Below are 20,341 nucleotides of genomic sequence, written 5' to 3' on the forward strand. Positions count from 1 at the left end.
AATCATTACAGCATCTTGCTTAGGTGTTTATCTAAATGATTCTTAAAGCTTCGAACTGAACTACATTGCACTACCTGTGAAGGAAGTTTATTCCATTCATTAACTACACGGTTGGCAAAGTTGTTTCTACCTACTTCCAAATTGAATCTATTTCCGGACAGTTTGAGACCATTGTTTCTTGTCTGATTCTCATTCAATGTGAAAATTTTGACATTTTTTATTTTGTCAATTCCCTGTAGAATCTTAAAGACCTGCGTCTACGTTTTATTAGGGAAAACAGATTCATATGTTTTAGTCGATTTTCGTATGATTTATTTTTGATACTTGGAATCAGTTTTGTGGCTCGCCGTTGTACTTTTTCCAGTCTGTCAATGTCTTTAATGAGATTCGGTGACCATACGGAAACAGCATATTCCAAATGTGGACGAACTAACGATTTATATAGCTTGTTAATGAGTGATGGACTTTTGAAATCAAAAGATCGCGCAATCAGTCCCAGAATCTTATTTGCTTTCTCAGAGGCTGAAATACACTGCTTGGATGATTTGAGGTCGTTACTGATAATTACGCCGAGATCTTTTTCACTATCCACTTTTGTAAACGAATTTCCAAATAACTTGTAATCGTACTTACTGTTAGACAGCGGTCGGAAGACACTAGAAGAAACAATGAGAGGCCTTGGGTACAACATCAGGCTCTATTAAAGTATAGAGAACGATACAGAAGAAAATGTATGTCACAAAACAACTGCTGTGAACATATTTGTGCTACATGTAAATATTTATAAAACAATAAAACATGTTTTGTAATTACGGTATTTTAGTTTTCTTTTCTTTTTGTTTTTGGGGTTTTGACCGACTGGGTTTTGTCGGTTGGGTTTTTATCCGTTGGGGTTTTGTCCATTGGGGTTTTGTCCTAGACCCGTCTGCAATGATGTAAAAGCGCCTGGCACTGTGTGTTATATTTCGTGCAGTGTATGAGTATGTATCTTATAGATAGTGCAGTGTTGCAGATGTTGCACTGGGGAGGAAATACGCCAGGGATATAAGGATCTAGGTGGGTGATGTAGGTGGAATTCATCTGTAGCCTTGCTATAGCTATTTCCTCCCGTCTATTGCTTCTGTATGATGTTGACCAGTCTGTTAATCTGTTATGTGCTCATTTTGTTTATTTGTGATGTGGAGATTGTCCCATTGGTGTTGCCAGTGGGCGTGTAATTGTTTTCTTAAAATTGAATTGAAAGTGCCTATGTCTATGGGTATATCTATAATAGAGTCATTTTCTAACGCAGATTTGGCCAGCGTGTCCGCTTTCTCGTTCCCGGAGATCCCAATGTGGCTGGGAACCCAAGAGAGAGTAATGGACTTGGTCGTCGAAAGTGCGCTAATGATTTTGCCCAGGAGAGAATTCCCCATTTGGTAACCTGACTTAATTGACTGTAATGCACTCAAAGAATCTGAGAAAATAACAAAGTTACTAAGTGTGTCAGATTGAACCTTTTCTATCGCTTTGGATATTCCAAACAGTTCGACAATATAAATATTCGTATGGTCCGGCAATTTGAACATCATCCGGGTTGTGGAGTTATATAACCCTGTCACTGTCTTACGGCCACACTTGGAACCATCCGTATACAGTGCCCTGTGGCCAGTGTACCCATTGATGACTTGTAGGGTCTTCTGTCTAAGTTCTTCCACCGAGCACGATTTCTTGTGGAGGTTTTCATTGATGTCGACGTTCAGGGTGATATTTTCCCACGGTGGTATGTGGAACATCTTCATTTTTTCAATAGACCACAGTGGCACTGATTACTGCTCATGGAAAAGGGATTAAGGCTGGAATTGGTAAAGTGCTCGGTATTGGGACGCCGCGCCGCCCGCTTGCAGGAATGTCGTGGGATACGAAGCACTTTGGCGACGTAGCGGAGTGTAAGAAGTTCGTGTCTGTGGTGGAGGGAGGAACATTGGCTTCAACTTCCAGCCTTTCGATTCTTGTGCTGCGTAATGCCCCAAGTGCAAGTTGCAGGCTTTTGTTTTGGATGATGTTCAAGGGTTGTAACGTGGTTGTTGTTGCCGAACCATATATCTGACACCCATAGTCTAATTTAGATCTAATTAGGGACTCATAAATCATTAGCAAGGATTTCCTATCTTTTCCCTAATTTGTGCCCTTTAGTTTGCGTAGCAAATTAAGTCTCTTGTTGCACGTATCGACAAGGTACTTAACATGGGCCTTCCAGTTTAGTCTGGAGTCCAGTTTCAGGCCAAGGAAAAAGGTTGAATTTTATGAATTTTATATTGGAATGTAATTTCCATGTAATTACAGATCGATTTCTGCTTGGGCTCTGCGTGAAAATACAGCCATTGTTGACTCTACTTCCGAAAACTTAAATCCCCATTCGTCGGACCATTCGTGGAGCGAGTTCAGGACAAGTTTTACGCGAGAGCCAGAAAAACTAGCGTTCGATGAGGAATGCCAGATTCCGACGTCGTCAGCGTATATTGAGTATTTAAGGTTCCGAGGTGGAACAGGTAGAATATCGTTAATAAGCAATATAGATAATGTGAGGCTCAACACACTTCCCTGTGGTACGCCATTTTCTTGTATGTGTACTGATGAAAAGCAACTTAAAATTTGACGGAGAATGTTTGCTCTAGTAAAAAGTTTTGAATGAAAATAGGGAGATTCCCTCTAAGGTCGAGTGCATAGAGTTTTTCGAGGATACCACGTCGCCATACCATGTCGTAGGCTTTTTCTAAATCTAAGAAGCAAGCTACAAGGAAATATTTCTTCTCGAAACTTGAAAGGATATCATGTTCTAAGTTGACCAAATGGTCGAGACTACTTCGATTTTTCCTGAAACCACATTGGGCATGAACTATTAAATCTTGAGATTCGAGGAGGAAATTTTAATCTGTCATTGACAATACGTTCTAATACTTTGCAAAAGCAGTTGGTAAGCGCTATAGGGCGATAAGAGGAAGTACTCTTTGGGTCCTTTCCCTTTTTTGAGAATAGAATAGGTATGACTGGGAAGCCATGATTAATCCAAATTTCGTTGTACAGTTCCAGTAATTTATTGAGTGAGTTTAGATGTTGCAGCATCTCATACCTAATCTCATCCGGGCCAGCAGAGATCCCTCTACACGAGTGTAGTTGGAAGGGAGTATTGAATTCGTGGTGTGTACGTGTTCGGAAGACCAGTGGCTCTGCTTCCAGTCTTTGTTTATGCTGTACGAATGTTGGCGAATAGTTATCTGTATTGTTTGTTTGTGCAAATGTATCTGCTATTGTATTTGTGATGTCGGTGGGCTTATCTATAAATATGGTTCCTATCGTCAAAATCTTTATGGTAGGTGCATGTTTGCCGTCAGTTCTTCGGACGGCTGACCAAATCTGTGTTAGAGGGGTGTACATGTTAATTGTCGAAATAAAATCACGCCAAGACCTTCACTTGGACTGGTTAATGATTTAATGCTTGCGCCTTTTTAAAAGTAAACAAGGTGGGTAAAATTGGGTTGCGGCCGCCCAAGAAATGTAAGAACGCTCTCCAACTGCATGCCGATTGTAGATGTCTGGTTAAGTGGAAGACGTGCAAGAGCTCTAGTAGATTCCGGCTGTTCAACCACGATTGTAACGGCCGACTTGATTAAAGAATTCAGACAGGGAGATATAGCCCTAGTGACAGCTGATGGAAGGGAGACAAAGTGTGAGGGCGACCAGGGAGTTGAAATGACGGTGGAGGGTATTCCGATACGACTAAGAGTGCGTATTATTAGAACGGTCATAGAGGGAACTGACGTGCTGCTGAGAGTGGATGCAATGGGACCTTTCGCAGTCTGGCTCGTAGATTCCTATTAGAGCTAGAATTTTCAATTGTCTCGGATTTCACGAGGCAAAGGGGTGACTTAGCTAATTTGGAAATCGATATTTAAAAAAATATACGCCATAAATTGCTGCATAAATGTATTTAAAATTAAAAACATGACTCTTAATGTTATAATTTTTATTTACTGGTGTGTGATAAGGCTTTGTTAATTTAATTATAAGGTAAAACTAAAAATAGGTAATTATTTTTACTGAAGTAACTATGAGCAGTAAAAATAAGAGGATGTTGATTTCGGTTTGTGCATTTTATCTGAGAGTGTTGAAAAATAATGGATATCACTGCCAGGTCCTGTATATGAAGATAATTAATCAGTGAGATAAAAAATAACAACAGAGGTGGCGGACGTACGAAGTTAACGACATTTTTGTAAAGAATAGCCTCTTAGATCTGCTGGGAGCTATTTTCAAACAAATATGACTAATTTTACGTGTGCCGTGGACAACTGCACGTCAGATTCAAGAAAAAATAAGAGAAAGACAAAGTTTATCGTACCGAAAAAATTAAGTCTTCGATGCAAAATTATATTTTCGATACATTACATGGATTTGCCTATTGCTTGGTGCATTCAAATGAAATTGTATATCAGTATACGTCCATTGAAGTCGGTAGAAAATGACAAATTGCTTGGCTTGATACAATTATAGGCTGTTATACCAATATCATCTGTAATTAGAAATAGAGGCTCAAACAATGCTATATGCCGTTTGCAATCATGAAATTAATTTACTTAAATTTCAGACACAATAATGTACAACGATACACCTCTGTAAGCTTATAAAACTTGCCCAAAAAAGTATTTATTTTCCGGCAAGAATTACAAAATCTGGCGGTGTCTGGTATCAATTTGCTCACTGCGAAAGGTCCCATTGCACAACTTGGAGAAGTCACGTCTGTCGCCGAACAAGTGAGGATTGGAGCGATACGTGACTCGAGTACGGAAAGGAGAGGGAAGAGCCCTCTGAGGCCGGAAATAGACGTAGGAATGACAATGAGGGTCATGAAGGGTAGTATCGACGCGAAGCTCGACTTTGATGAGAAGGCGGCGCTTTGTACAATTGAGGACAAAGACTTCCTGGCGAAATTTGATGGCCAGAAGTGGGAGGTAGAGTACTACCTGAAGAAAGGGTCACCTCTATTGAAGAACAAAGTCGACTGCTACGAACAAACTCTCGGAGAAGGGGTGAGGGATGACTTTGACATCAAAGTAGAGAGGTGGATTGATGAGGGAATTTTGAATCCCTGGGAGGAGTCGATGGAGGATGGAATCTTGCTTATGATGAGAGCGGTGCAGCCAACCAAGAACAAAATGCGACCAGTGTTGGATTTCCGAGAGCTGAGCCAGTTCGTGAGATGTCATACTGGCGATGATTTTATAGACGTATATAACGAGATCCTACTCAAATGGCGCCAAATAAGAGGAGGCACCCACGATTTTAGATCTACGGCCGGCTTACCTACAAATTCACATGGCGAAGAAGCTATGGGAATACCAAGTTAAAATATAAAGGTAAAACTTATTGCTTGACCAGACTGGGATTTGGGCTGTGCTCAGCTCCGAGGATAATGACGAGGATCCTGACGACAGTATTGGAGAAGACTGAAGCAATGAAGAAAGGCACGGACTCCTACCTCGATGACATATTGATAGATGATACTGCTGTACCGGCATCGGACGTAGTGGAACACTTAGCTCGGTTTGGATTGGTCTCGAAGGAGCCGGAACCGATGGAAGGAGGAACGATGTTGGGACTGCGACTAGAGAGAGACGGGAGTGGAAACCTGCTGTTCAAGAGAGGCAACGAGATCCCGAATGTAACGGACGAGATGAGCAGACGAGAGATCTTTTCGCTGTGTGGCAAATTGGTTGGTCACTACCCGATTGCCGGTTGGCTCCGTGTAGCGTGCAGTTATATAAAGAGGCGGTCAGGGTCGAAGGATTGTGGAGACAAGATTGATGAGGGGACGCTCACGATGATACATGACGTCGTACGAAGGGTAAGACACAATGATCCAGTGAGAGGATTGTGGAGTGCACCACAACAGGGCATAGGTGTAATATGGTGTTATGCTAGCAGCATAGCAATCAGCGTAGTCTTGGAGATAGGTGCGGTAGTCGAAGGTGGGACGTGGCAGCGCAAAAAGGATGACTACCATCACATTAACGTATCGGAGTTGAATGCGGTTGTAAAAGGAGTCAATTTGGCGCTGAAATGGGGGTTACACGAGATCGAAATCAGGACAGACTCAGCCACGGTAGCGGAATGGATGAACTCAATGCTGACGGCTGAGAGGAGAATACGCATGGTAGGGGCAGCAGAGGTCATTGTGAAACGGCGTCTTGGTATCCTGGGGGAATTAATAGACGAGTTCAGCGTAAAGGTGATCGTAACCCAAGTGCCGTCGGGAGTGAACAAAGCGGATGCGCTAACCAGAGTGAAGAAAAGTTGGCTGAGAGTGCCAGAAGAACAGGACGAAGAGAAGGTTGAAGTGTGCACCGCAGGGTCCCTATGCGCGAAAGAGTTGCATGGAACTTATCACCTTGGTGTTGATAGGTTATTGTTCTTAGCAAGGAAAGTTTACCCGAATATAACTAGGGAAGAAGTCTTGCGGGCGGTGAGAGCGTGTGTCCGATGCCAATCAATTGATCCCGCCCCTAGACCGCACACAACGAGGTAACTCAGAGTTGAAGAGAACTAACTGGAGAAGGTTGGTGGTCGACGTAACCCACTATCGGCGGGGCATGTACTTGTTGATTGTTGACTGCGGCCCATGACGCTTCACCGTCTGGCGGGAGCTGAAGACGGAGTCGGGAGAGGAAATTGCACGAGTGATGAATAAGATATTTCTGGAACGGGGTCCAGTGGATGAAGTCCGCGTTTCGGTCAGGAGCGCTGAAAGAAATGCTGGACAAGTGGAGCACGAGACGTTTCTTTAGGGCTGCTTACCGGCCGAGCAAAATGGAATAGTAGAACGACACCATTGCTCGATTAAGTCCATAGCCGATAGGGCACTAATACCACCCATGGAGGCAGTTTTCTGGTATAATATGTCCCCTAGGTCAGGGCAAGTCGATGACTCGGTTCCACAGAGAACCTTATTTAAATATGATTGGCGACATCCCATGGTATGGCCAGTGCTACCGGCCAATACTGAAGAAGGCGCTGCCTCAGTACAGGTGGGGGAGGAGGTATGGGTGAGGCCAAAGGATGATAAGTGCACGTCACGGTGGACGAGGGCTATCGTAATGGAGGTAAATTCGTGGAACAACATTTCTGTTAAGGGAGAGCCACGACATATCCTGGATCTTCGTCGTGTGGTGAATGACGGAGAAAATGAGAAAGATAATCACGACGCGGTATTGGATGGGGAAGCAATGCCCCGACGACCGCAGCGCGATAGACGTCCTCCGAGATGACTCCAGGACTAAGAAGTAGGAAGTGGGGGAGACAAAGAAGACGAAGAATAGGTTGATCTTGAGATCAAGGTAGGGGGCGGTGGTATGAGTGTGGTGAATGTGGTGCAGACAGGGATGCGAAGTTGGCACCCCCGGCACGGGGTCAAAGGTCACGGTGTAGAAAGGAGGGCGAATGGGGCGCTAGCTGTGTGCGCAAATTAATTCTTATGTGGAACGAACGAGAAAATAACAGTCCACGAGACTATAGAAATAACCGAGCAAGTGGGTCTGCCCCACACCTATCATAATTCTAACTTCCTTCCATTTCATTCTTTCCTTACACTAATCCCCCAAATCCCCCCTTCCCCCCCTCTCCCCATCTTATCTATCCTGCCCTCTAAGATGCGAATTTAAACGTGTCAGAATTAGGAGAGCTAATGGGTTTAGGTAAAGCTAGATTTTAGGGTGAGAGGAGCGAGAAAGTGCGTCGGGGGATTGAAAAGTGAAATAGAAACTACCGAAGAAGCAGGAAATCACAGAAATTAGGCAAGTGAGCGACATAATTCTATCGTCCTTAATTAATGCACTATGAAATATGTAATAAATTGTATTGCAGATTGCTGATAATGTATATGTATCTATATGATGAAGGTGGAAAAAGAAGTCACGGGTCTAGTTCCGAGTTTTTTTTTTTTATTGTTTATTCCTGACCGGTTTCGCTCTATGCTTCTTCAAAGGAATGTGACTCTGGGGTGAAGCTGGCGGTATACATAGTAAGAATAGGATCGCGTTCCCTCCTTGGAGGTGGGCTCCGTTTATTGTTTTTAATAAAAAAAAAAGATGTTCTGGAAAGAAATTAAGAGAGGAAGAGGAGGCGAATCAAGTAGAGAAGAAAAGATAAAAGGTACAGATGGAGAAATTATAATAGAAGAGAAGGCAGTAAGGGGAAGATGGGCAGAGTATTTTAGGGAGTTGCTAAATGTGAAGGAGGATAGGGAGGGAAAGATAGCTGCAGTGGGAAATGCTAAGAAAATGACCGTGATGAGTGAGGAAAATGGAGGAGAAATAAGTAAAGATGAAGTGAAGGCAGTTGTTAAGATGATGAAAGCAGGTAAGGCACCTGGTCTGTATGGATGCCATGCAGAATGTCTAAAAAAAAAAAAAAGGTGGACTGGCTGGTGAGGTTATTTAATGTTTGCTGGAGAGAGGGTAGAGTGCCGGAGGACTGGAGGAGTGCCTGTATAGTTCCACTTTACAAGGGAAAGGGGGACAAGTGTGAATGTAGTAGTTTGAGAGGGATTAGCTTGTTAAGTGTTGTTAGGAAAGCTTATGGGAGGATCTTGATTGAAAGGATTAGGAAAGGAACAGAGGGAGTAATTGGTGAGGAACAGTGTGGATTTAGGACGGGTAGAGGTTGTGTAGATCAGATTTTTGTGGTAAGACAGATATATGTGAGAAAGCTATAGGAAAGGGGAAGGATGTTTTTTGGGGCTTTTATGGATCTGGAAAAGGCTTACGACAGGGTAGACAGAAAGGCACTGTGGGAGGTTTTGCGGATATAGGGGATAGGAGGAAATAGATTCAATTTGGAAGTAGGTAGAAACAACTTTGCCAACCGTGTAGTTAATGAATGGAATAAACTTCCTGCACAGGTAGTGCAATGTAGTTCAGTTCGAAGCTTTAAGAATCATTTAGATAAACACCTAAGCAAGATGCTGTAATGATTATAATTTATTTTATATTATTTGTTTTTGTTTTGTTATCATTTGTTTGTCTGATTTTCATTTATTATTAGTTATATGTCAATTTGATATTATTTACTATTTACCTGTTTGTTTATTATTTAACTATACCTATGCATTTATTTATGTATTTTATTTGTTATTTACATTATTATAGTTTTTATTTATCATTTTATCCTTATTATGATTTTTTTCGCATCCGACCTCGATATGGACCAAAAGATCTCCTGTCGGCATGCTCCGCCTTTGTAATCCTTTGTAATCCTTCTAGGAGCTGTCAAGAGTTTTTATGAGAGTAGTAGAGCTTGTGTCAGGATTAGAAATGGAGAGAGTGAGTGGTTCAAGGTAAAGGTGGGACTTTGTCAGGGATGCGTTATGTCGCCCTGGCTGTTCAACTTATACATGGATGGGGTAGTGCGAGAGGTAAATGCAAGGGTAGTGGGAAAGGGATTGGAGATGGTTAAAGAAAATGGAGAAAAGTGGGAGGTGAGCCAGTTGTTGTTTGCGGACGACACTGCGCTTGTGGCAGGATCGGAGGAGGGATTGAGGAAGTTAGTGACAGAGTTTGGGAGAGTATGTGATAGATGAAAGCTGAAGATAAATGTGGGTGAAAGTAAGGTGATGAGATGTACAAGGGGTGAAAGTGGCAGTAGACTGGAAGTGAGCATTAAGGGAGAGAGGCTGGAGGAAGTAGATAGTTTTAGATACTTGGGTGCAAATGTGGCAGGAAAAGGTGGAGTGGAGGTGGAGGTAGAATGTAGATTGAGAGAAGCGAGTAAATGCCTTGGTGGATTAAAAAGTGTAATGAGGAATAGACATTCGGGAATGGATGCTAAGAGGAGACTGTATGAAGGAGTGATTGTGCCAACAGCACTGTATGGGGCAGAAACATGGAACATAAGAGAGGAAGAGAGAAGGAGTTTGAATGTGTTTGAGATGAGGTGTCTGAGAAGTATGATGGGGGTTACTAGGCTAGATAGAGTGAGAAATGAGGAGGTGAGGAGGAGAACAGGGGTGATAAGGGAGTTGGGAGATAGGGTTGATGAAAGAGTATTAGGATAGTTTGGACACATGGAAAGAATGAGTGAAGAAAGACTAGTAAAAGAGGTATGGAAGGCAGATGTGGAGGGAGTGAACATGAGGGGACGTCCTAGGATGAGGTGGATGGATGGGGTGAGGTAGTATGTGTGAGAAAAATTTGTCTCAGCCCGAAGGGATTTCTCCCCGTCTTCTCCTTTTATGCATGGTGGGACGGAGAGGGGGAGGGGTCACCGATTTAATGAATCGGCCTTGCTGTGTATGTGCTGTGTCTTGCGACACTGCTTCTGACCCAGGGTAGTGGACAAGGTGCAGGGATGACCCGTCATGCAGGAGGTGCTTAGATAAGAGGGAGGGTGGAGGGGTGTGGAGTGTATTCAGGGATGGAATGGGTGGGAATGATTTTATGCCTTTTCCTTTTTGGCTACTCCCCTTGTAAGGGGGAAAAAGCCTTGGTATATGTATGTATGTACAACAAACGGAGCCCACCTCCAAGGAGGGAACGCGATCCTATTCATACTATGTATGCCGCCAGCTTCACCCCAGAGTCACATTCCTCTGAAGAAGCATAGAGCGAAACTGGTCAGGAATAAACTAAAAAAAACTCGGAACTAGAGCCGTGACTTCTTTTTCCACCTTCATCAAATTATCACATTGTCCCAGCATATATCTATATGTTATAGTCCGTCAAATTCCATACGCAATAGGGATGGGTCAATTAGGTATTAGAGAGCTGAAACGTGTCATTATAAGATATATAGTTTAGCTTTTCTGCAGAAAATAGGTTTTAGGTGAATGTTAGCGATATAATAATGTCGCTATTCTTTGTGTCAATGGTTCTGGTATATCATGCTTATCGTGTCATTATCTCGATATTAACACCCACCAGGGGATGATTTTTACTAATTCCTTTGTGAAAGGATTTGAATAGTTTTGCTTTACGTAGTCTCGGTTAGTATAGGTTCAGAATCGCTGTCTTACATTAAGTGTCACGAGATTCATTCGCTTATGGTAACATATCAACAAATAGCCGACAATGGCGAAAACATACGACTACCTGTTTAAGCTGTTATTAATTGGAGATTCAGGTGTAGGAAAGACATGTGTATTATTTAGGTTTTCAGAAGATGCATTCAACTCGACGTTTATTTCTACTATAGGTAAGACGTGGCTTGGAACAGGAGATATGTTTTGGGAGGAGGGGCCGTGGTTGTCCATTGCTCATCTGAAGTTGACCTAGCTAAGAACATTCAATTTCAATCTTATTTTGATGAATTTCATGGTTAATTCGCCATTTGTTCAGATAGATACTGTAATCGTGGAGATTTTATCCAAAAATACAATTCCCTTCCCCATCTGCACGGTACTAATCGTAGAATGTCTGCGACGAAAACGTCAGACCCCCCCATATTTGATATTATCATATATAGTTCAAAGAAGTTTTTAAAAAAGTAATTTAGAAAATAAGGTATTTTTTAGAAGTGCACACCTACGCAATATAGCACAAGAAAATTATAAATTTTGTATACTTTAAAGTCAATGTGATAGATATATTTCTTGATAGAAATCAATGTTTTCTGATCATATTGATTCAATATCAGAAAACATTGCTAAAAACCATAAAGAAATGAAGTTGTGTTAGATTTCGATGTTATCTTTGTTTTGATTCAGAGGTCAGAGGCAACAACGGCCATGACCTGACGACTTCTAGTATTACTTGTACCGCTTTACTAAAATGTAGGTTAGGTTAGAATAGACAAATTTATCATACTTTAATTTCTTTGACCTCCGCCTCCACCAAAAGTAAGATGGCATCTCAAGTAGTCAAAGCAGCTATGTTTGTTTATAGCTTTTAGCAAATTTTTCTATTTGAAACTATAAAGATAAAAATTAGATAACTAAACTTATATTGTAAGCACATGAATACAAAATTGATTATGGGTAAGGAGGAGAAAAAATGTGGAAGGTTGTGATCCACACTTTGGAGGCAATATGAGTAGTGGAGCAAGTAAAGACTGTTGGTTCTATGGATTTACTTTAGTAAAATTGCAGCTAGTTGTCTTGTCCAGAGCCAGTTGTGATCTGCAATAAAAAGCAAGGAAACTGATCATAAAGGCTGTGACATTTGTCACCACATAAATTTTTGTCATTCAATATATATTTACCATGTGACTGAAGTAGGTATTTACATAGTTGAGTGATATACTCAATATTAAACAAAAATGTATACAATTATGATTCCTTCTGTGGATGTATGCTTCTCTATAGTTGTATTGTTGTGTGGACCAGGTGTCTTAAGAGGTCAAGGTCAGGTCGGCTGAATTCTATTGTTAAGTGGGACTATGGTTGGGTTTTGGTTAGACCTGATGATCAACAGCCATTTGGTGCTGCTGCTGTGACATACACGATGTCATATGGTTTGATATCTATCTTCTCATAGTATGATGTCCTGTGACAAATTATCGGCATGTGGATTATTTGAGTGATTTTAGATAATTATCAGTGTTCATGTCCTATAAATTATACTAATATACCATATAAACTAAGAGAGGGAATAGGTTCATTGCTATTTTTTGTCTTAATCAGAAGTCTAGTTTATATATAATTATTTTTTTGTATTTATCTAGTTATATTTACCTAATTATATTTTGTGGAAAGAAGAATTATGCTTATAGTGACCCGCAGTTGTATCTTTCCGTATCCAGTTCTTTCTTAAGATAATGTGTAGTTTTAGCACTCACTGTTTTCTCTTTCAATTTATTCCATGTATCTATCACTCTGTGTCGAAAGCTGCTCTTTTTCAGATCTCATCTGTAACTGTCTTACTTAAGTTTCTTCTCATGTCCTCTTGCATTTCTTCTGTCCCATTTAAGTAGGTCATCCCTATCAAGGATGTCTATCCCTTTCATAATTCTATAGATGGTTACCAAATCACCTCTTTCTCTTTTTTGTTCCAGAGTTGATAAGTTTAGTTTGTCCAATCTTTGTTCGTATGTCAACTCACCTGGTTACTCACCTGGTTGGCCACCCTGTTCTAGACCAGCATACTGCTCGAGGGAGATAAGCTTTGGGTACACAGGGATAGCCCACATCTTGCTGGCATGCCAGCCCTTGTTCAATATTCATCAGAATAGAAAAGTACAGGGTAAAGGGCTGAGTTGTGTGCCATGTGCACAGAAAGTAGACTGCTAGGAAGAAATATCTGAATAATGATTAATCAACATATTCAAAGAGTGTTTGGCCCAACTGTATGTAAAGGTGTTTTTTGAAAGATGTAATTGAGTCACAGCTAACATCATCATCAGACAGGGAGTTTCAGAGGTCAATACATCTGACACTAAAAAATCTACGTCTGAACTCTTGAGATGTATGGGGTTTGGCTAGCTTAAATCTATGACCCCTGTTGTGTGTTGTTGGAGATAAAGAAAAAAGATCTTGGGGTGAAATAGAAGACTGCTCGTGAACATTTTTCCAACATTTTATGAGATCTGCCTTGATTAATCTGCCACAGACTGAATAAAAATCTAAAATTAGCAGACGGTCTGCATAGCTAAGCTCTGCCATTCCAATTATTTGTTTAGTCCACCTGCGTTGTGTAGATTCCAGGAGCGTAAGGTCACCTAGATATCCAGTGTTCCATACAGTGGATCCAAACTCCAACAGTGGTCTGATGTGGGATCATGAAGTCCTTGTCAGGACAGTGTTGATTTTAGTAAATTATTTGCTAGACCTGTTGCCTTCTTTACAGTTTTTGAAATATGAGTATGGAATTTCAAGTTACAATCAACTGTGATACCCAAGTCTTTATGTGCAGTCTCAATAGAGAGGGCGGTGGTGTCCATTATTTAATGATGCTGGGGACCTGGGTTGATGTCTGTTGAACCTCTTTGGCAACGTAGTACAGCACACTTGTCCAGGTTGAAGCGCAGGCCCCAGGAATCAGCAACTCTGTATACTGTATCTATGTCCATCTGGCAGATTCCTATGTCTTCGGCTGAAGGGGAACTGGAGTCTCTTCATAGCTTAAGGTAGATCTTCATATCATTCGTGAAGAATTTGCATTTTGAGTGGATATATGTTGGCAGGGAGTTAATGTACACTAGGAACAAGAGGGGGCCCAAGACAGCCCTGGGGGACCCCACTGAGGACATTTCTGGAGGAGCTGGTAAACCCTGAAACTGAGACTTGTATTGGGCGACCAAGTAAAAAATCTATGATCCATGACAGCAATGGGCCATGTACTCCCAATAGTCTCAGTTTGTCTATGAGTATAGAGTGGTTGACTACATTGAAGACTTTACTAAAATCGAAGAGCACAACATCGACTATGTATCCAGCATCCAGCCATGCAGTGGCATCATTATATACAAGTAGTAGTTGGTCATCGACTGTTCTGCCTTGACAGAATCTGTATTGGTTATTTGAAAGAATACCATTAGAGTCCAGAAAATTGTACAGTGCTTCAGAGATGAATTGTTCCAGTGTTTTGCAGCAGACAGATGTGAGGCTGATAGGTCTGTAGTTAAGTGGAGTATAGCGGGAGCCCTTCTTGAAAATCGGTATGATGGTGGAATTTTTCCAGTCCATCGGTAGTTTTCCCATGGTGAGAGACTTTTGAAATAGTAGGAGCAATGGAAGAGCGATAATGGGACAGGATCTGAGAAGAGTGGAATGTATACCGTCTGGTCCCATGCTGGAGTCTGAGTCGAGTGCCTTGAGCCTATTCTGAATTTGCTCCAGATTTAGGGAAATTCTGTCCATAGTCCCATTGAAGATTTGGTGCGGAGAAGGATTGTTGCAGGCTTGTCTAGAGCAGTGGTTCTTAACCTTTTCATTACCACGCCCCCCCCTACGAACTACTATATTTTTCACGCCCCCTTGCATATATAGGTAAATATTATTCTCTAATTTAAAAATAGAATAGAAACGGCAATGTCTTTTTAGTCCATTTATTAAGTATAAATTGCAATAATTTGATATTTGACACTTTCGAATAGGTACATGATTAATGAGATATTTGGCACTGCTTCTTAGCTACCAGATCTAGAATACGCGGTCGAATGCTCGAGAGTGCACAACGCAAGTCGCCTTCAACGTTGAGGCGGTTTCTGTACTTAGTCTTGATAGAAACGAGCGTGGAAAATGCCATTTCACACATATATGTGGATCCAAACATTGTTAGAATCCGAAGAGCCTGGTGTGAGGTCAAAGGGTAAACATGAAGGTATTTGACCCAGAAAGTCTCCAAATCCAATCTTTGAAGTCTTCTTTAGCTGTGGAGTCGAACTTCAACTCTAGGAACTCTTCTTGGACTTCTTCAGCTACATCAGCTACTTCACATTGAAATGGATTCCTGATGAATTTCCATGCTTCACGCTTGTCGTCTATATCTGGGAAGTATCTGACGAATTCCGATTTCAAGTCACTTAGATGAGTGATTATTTGCTCTTTTAACTCAGAGTCGAGGTTACTGTCAGCGAGAGCCGTATCTAAGTTTCTAAAACTGGCTACATTTCCCTGTAGAACTCGACATTTCCAAAGATCGAGTTTGGCCATGAAGGTACGAATGGTGTCATGGTGCACGAGGATATTGATGTTTTTTCCTTGTAGTTTGAGGTTCACAGCATTCAATGCCTCAAAAATATCCACCAGGTAGGCTAAGGTTGCATGAAAGCCTTCAGACTGAAATTTGTCATAAAGGTCTACTTTCTGCTGTGAATCTAGAAATATTTCTACTTCTTCTCGTAACTCATAAAGCCTTCCAAGCATATTTCCTTTTGACAACCATCGCACGTTCGTGTGAAAAAGCAAGGCTTCATGTTCGGATTCCATATCCTTACACAGCAGTTTAAAAAGACGACTGTTCAAGGCTCCAGCTTTGACAAAATTGACAATCTTGATAGCCACATTCAAGACGTCCATCATTTCAACAGGCAAAGTTCTAGATGCTAAGGCTTCCCGATGAAGTATGCAGTGTGTACTCATTACGGAAGGATTTCTTTCTTTCACCTTTGTGACAAACCCAGACTGTAAACCACGCATGGCTGGTGCTCCATCAGTACACACTCCTACCAGCGACTCCCAAGAAAGCTGATTTTCCTGGAAAAAATCTGATATAACATCAAAAATAGCTTCTGCTGTTGTGAAACTTTCCATCGGGTGACAGAACATAATTTCCTCTTTTATATTATTGCCTGATACAAAACGAGCATACATCAGAAGCTGAGAACACTGAGCGACATCAGTCGTTTCATCACACTGGATGGCAAAAACAGGGGAGGCTCTTACTTGGTCGAGAGTCTGAACTTTGATATCTTGAGATAATTCATCTATCCTTTTCTTGACTGTATCATTTGACAGAGAAATCTGGGAAAGCTTATTTGCACTATCTTTCCCCAAAACGAGTTCTGCTGCACATAGTATACTTGGTTTTATGAGAGACTCTCCAATGTTATGACTCTTCTTGCTCTTTGCAATCAACATAGCGATCTCATAGGAAGCCTCAACAACCTTTGAAGGTTGCTGCCGAAGTGACCCACTGTCGTCCAGTTTAGCTCGCTTCAAGGTGTCTTTTTTAGTTTCAAAGAATGCCTTCGGCTTGTCAACTAAAGCAGGATGTGATGTCCTCAAGTGGCGTTCCAGGCGTGAAGGCCGCATTCCATCATTGCTCAGAGTCTTGTAACATATCACACACTGTGGAACCTCGGTGTCACCCCTTTGGAGAGACACAAATCCAAATCGAATGTAATCTTCAATGTACTTCCGTTTCTTAGCTCTCATTGCAAAATACTTGATGTTTTGTATCTATGTAAATATGTAGAACAAATGAGGCCAACACAACAATAAGCAATAATCACACAACGACTGGTGAAATGCAATTATCTCAGTCACACCGTCCCACACATTGATAGCATCGCGCGAGAATTTACTAGCCAATCAGCTTCCGTCTTATCATGACGTCATCGTACGATTCAACCGACGAAGACAACCTTGGAAGAAATGCTCTGCCTAAACGGGTCTCACTCTAACGGTTCATTAGTAAGAAAGAATTCTGTAATAATTCATATGCTTATGCTTATAGTACTGGCCCATGCTGTTGTAAAAGTAATCACTAACTGGAAAAACATACTTTTCACCCGAAAGCTCGCGCCCCCCCTGGAAATGATCCACACCCCCCTGGTTAAGAATCACTGGTCTAGAGTATACAGAGCTGAAGTGAGAGGCAAAGGTGTTGGCAGTCTGGATACAGTCACTAGTTAGTTCACCACAGTCCATCCTCAAAGGGCCAACCGAGGGTGTCCCAACTTTCTTGCTCCGAATATACTGGTGAAATAGCTTAGGGGATTGTTTCAGTTGCTGAATCAGTGACTTTTCTTGGTTAATTTGCTTGGTGATAAAGAAATTGCGGAATCGGGTGTTAATGCCGTCATAGTGTGCCGTCATTGCTCTTTGAATTCTTTCTAGTTTCTTTATTTCATTTATCTATTTTTTTGTACTAAGTGTCCATAGTGATGCTGCATATTCTAATTTTGGTCTTACCAGTGTAACTAGTATCCTCTTACTAGTTACACAGGTAAGACCAAAATTAAAATATGCAGCATCACTAGGGACACCATAGTCCATAGTGACGCTGCATATTCTAATTTTGTGTGTGTATTTACCTAGTTGTATTTTATGGGACTAGAGCTATGCTCGTACTGACCCGTTTTTGTATCTCTTCGTATCCAGTTTGTTCTTAAAATCTTGTATAGTTTTGGCACTCACTGTTTCCCTGTTTAGTTTGTTCCAGACATCAATCACTCTATGTGGGAAGCTATTATTTTCAAATCTCTTCTGTAACTGTTCCTCTTTAGCTTCTTATGTCCTCTTGTTTCTCTTCTCCCATTTTAATAAGTCTTCTCTATGAAGACCTTCCATCCCTTTCATAATTCTGTAAATGGTCTGCAAATCACCTCTTTTCTCTGTTTCAGTGCTGATAGATGTAATTTATCCAATCTTTGTATGTCAAATTTGAGAGTGTAAGAGCCATTTTTATTGCTGCTCTGAATTCTTTCTAATTTCCTTATGTTTTATTTTTATTTTTTTTTATTTTATTTTATATATATATATATATATATATATATATATATATATATATATATATATATATATACATATATATATATATATATATATATATATATATATAAAGTCTTCCTCTGTGCTTACTGTCTTAAGTAATTTGGCATCATCACCAAAGAAGTTCATGTGTGTATTTACCTAGTTGTATTTTGCGGGACGAGAGCTATGCTCATAGTGACCCTTTTTCGTATCTCAGTATCCAGTTTATTCTTAAAATCGTTCATAGTTTTGGCACTCAATGTTTCTCTGTTTAGTTTGTTCCAGACATCAATCATTCTATGTGGGAAGCTATTCTTTTTCAGGTCTCTTGTAACTGTCCTTCTTTAGTTTCTTTTCATGTCCTCTTGTTTCTCTTCTGTCCCATTTTAATAAGTCGTCTCTATCGAGAATTTCCATCCCTTTCATAATTCTGTAAATGATCAACAAATCACCTCTTTATCTTCTCTGTTCCAGTGTTGATAGATGTAATTTCTCCAATCTTTGTGGATACCTGTCTGAAGTTTGTAGGATCTTCTTTATTTCCTCCTTTATATATTGGTACTGTACTATTTTTACATCTTTCCAATCTTGCAATACCTTTCCTTCTTTGAGTGAAAAGTCTATTATCATGTATAATTTGTCTGTCAGTTCGTCTATACACTCCTTCAGTATCCAATTTGTATTTACCTAGTTGTATTATACGGGAAGGGGAGCTATGCTCGTGGTGACCCATTTTTGTATCTCGCAAGATCAAGTTTGTTCTTAAATTGTTGTATTGTGTTTGCACACACTATTTCTTCATCCAATTTGTTCCATACATCTATCACTCTATGTGGGAAGCTGTTCTTTTTCAGGTCTCTTCTGTAGTTATCCTTTTTGAGTTTCATTGCATGTCCTCTTGTTTTTCCTCTGTCCCGTTTTAATAGGTCCTCTCTATCAAGGCATTCTTTTCCTTTCATAATTCTGTAGATGGTTATTAGGTCCCCTCGTTCTCTTCTTTGTTCCAGGGTTGGTAATTCCAGTTCAGCCAGTCTTTGTTTGTATGTTAGGTTTGCAAATGTTGGAACCAACTTTGTCGTTGCTCTTTTGTATTCTTTCTAATTTTCTTATATTCTTTTTTTGTACTGGGTGACCATATCAGCGCCGCATGTTCCATATGTTCCATATTTTCTTGATCATTTCCTTATCCAGGTATTTAGAGACCACATTTATTGATCTCAACAAATTGTATGTTTCTCTGACTATTGTGCATGTGTGTGTGTGTGTGTGTGTGTATTTACCTAGTTGTATTATACAGGTACTCCTCGTTTTACGACCTACTCGGTTAACGACAACTCGGAGTAACGACGGGCTTTATGACGTCGTTTAACGTAAATCTCCCAAAGTTACGACGTCGTGTACGATAATTAAGTTGGCTGAGGCAAATTTGTATGATGTTATAAATGAACTTGTACGGTGGATATTAGCTGTGAGGTAAAGTGTTCTGAAGCTTAGGTCTACATTACCATCCTGCAAGCTGCAAAAACTACCTGGGGTACAGTGTATACCGGTAGTGGTAAATTTTTAGTTTCGACCATGGGCGCAATATAACAATAGAAAATTAATTATTAATTTTGTAAATTATAATGTATCAACGTAATATGCAATTTTGTGAGTGGAAATGAAAAAAAATGCTAAAACAGATTTCGTAAGTAACGAATTCATGTCGGACGAATGGTACACCATGTTTGTTGTTGTTGTTGTTGTTGTCGTCGTTCCCTAGACTGTCTGTCCGAGCAGTCCCGTCTCCCCAAGGAATGCCATAGCCGAAACTGGGTTTTCCCACAAATCCTTTATAGAGCGTATGTTGTGTTGTTTGCGTGCATGATTGTGTATAATGCAGTCTTCCATTATGTGTTGTATGGTATGGGGTGAAGTGTTACATCCTAGGCAGCTGTTCACAACGCGGTCATCCAGCCTCTTCTGGTAGCTTAGAAGTGCTGGGTATTGGACCGCACCGCAGTCTGGCCAAGTGGACTCTGTCCTTTCGTGGTAGAGAGGATTCAGAAGGGTGGATATCAGGGGGTCTGGCATGCAGCAGTGTGTTGTCTTTCAGTGTGTTAATGGAGCGGTGAGTGATATGATTATGAATATGTTTCCGGAGGCTGGTATTTGGTGGTTGTGGAGGAAGAGAAGAGA

At 40.8% G+C, this 20,341-nt stretch overlaps 2 protein-coding genes across 2 annotated transcripts in view; both read left to right on the forward strand.

Moving 5' to 3' along the window:
• Positions 1-5,452: 5,452 nt before the first annotated feature.
• Positions 5,453-6,565, forward strand: LOC143034280 (uncharacterized). The gene has a single exon (XM_076200215.1). The coding sequence runs from the start codon at positions 5,453-5,455 to the stop codon at positions 6,563-6,565; it is 1,113 nt and encodes a 370-aa protein (XP_076056330.1).
• Positions 6,566-11,013: 4,448 nt separating this feature from the next.
• The window catches only part of Rab8 (RAS oncogene family member Rab8), a 64,227-nt gene continuing 54,899 nt past the window's right edge, over positions 11,014-20,341 (forward strand). Inside the window, exon 1 of the mRNA XM_076201010.1 lies at positions 11,014-11,223. Coding sequence (XP_076057125.1) covers positions 11,100-11,223 — 124 coding nt within the window. The 5' untranslated portion in view covers positions 11,014-11,099. The remainder of the gene's footprint in view (positions 11,224-20,341) is intronic.

Source organism: Oratosquilla oratoria, chromosome 17 (assembly GCF_046742065.1).
Source record: "Oratosquilla oratoria isolate Oo_2021 chromosome 17, ASM4674206v1, whole genome shotgun sequence".
Classification (NCBI taxonomy): Eukaryota; Metazoa; Arthropoda; class Malacostraca; order Stomatopoda; family Squillidae; genus Oratosquilla; species Oratosquilla oratoria.

Excerpts from the sequence above, each read along its gene's own strand:
- LOC143034280 (XM_076200215.1), top strand. The coding sequence starts at position 5,453 with ATGACGAGGATCCTGACGACAGTATTGGAGAAGACTGAAGCAATGAAG.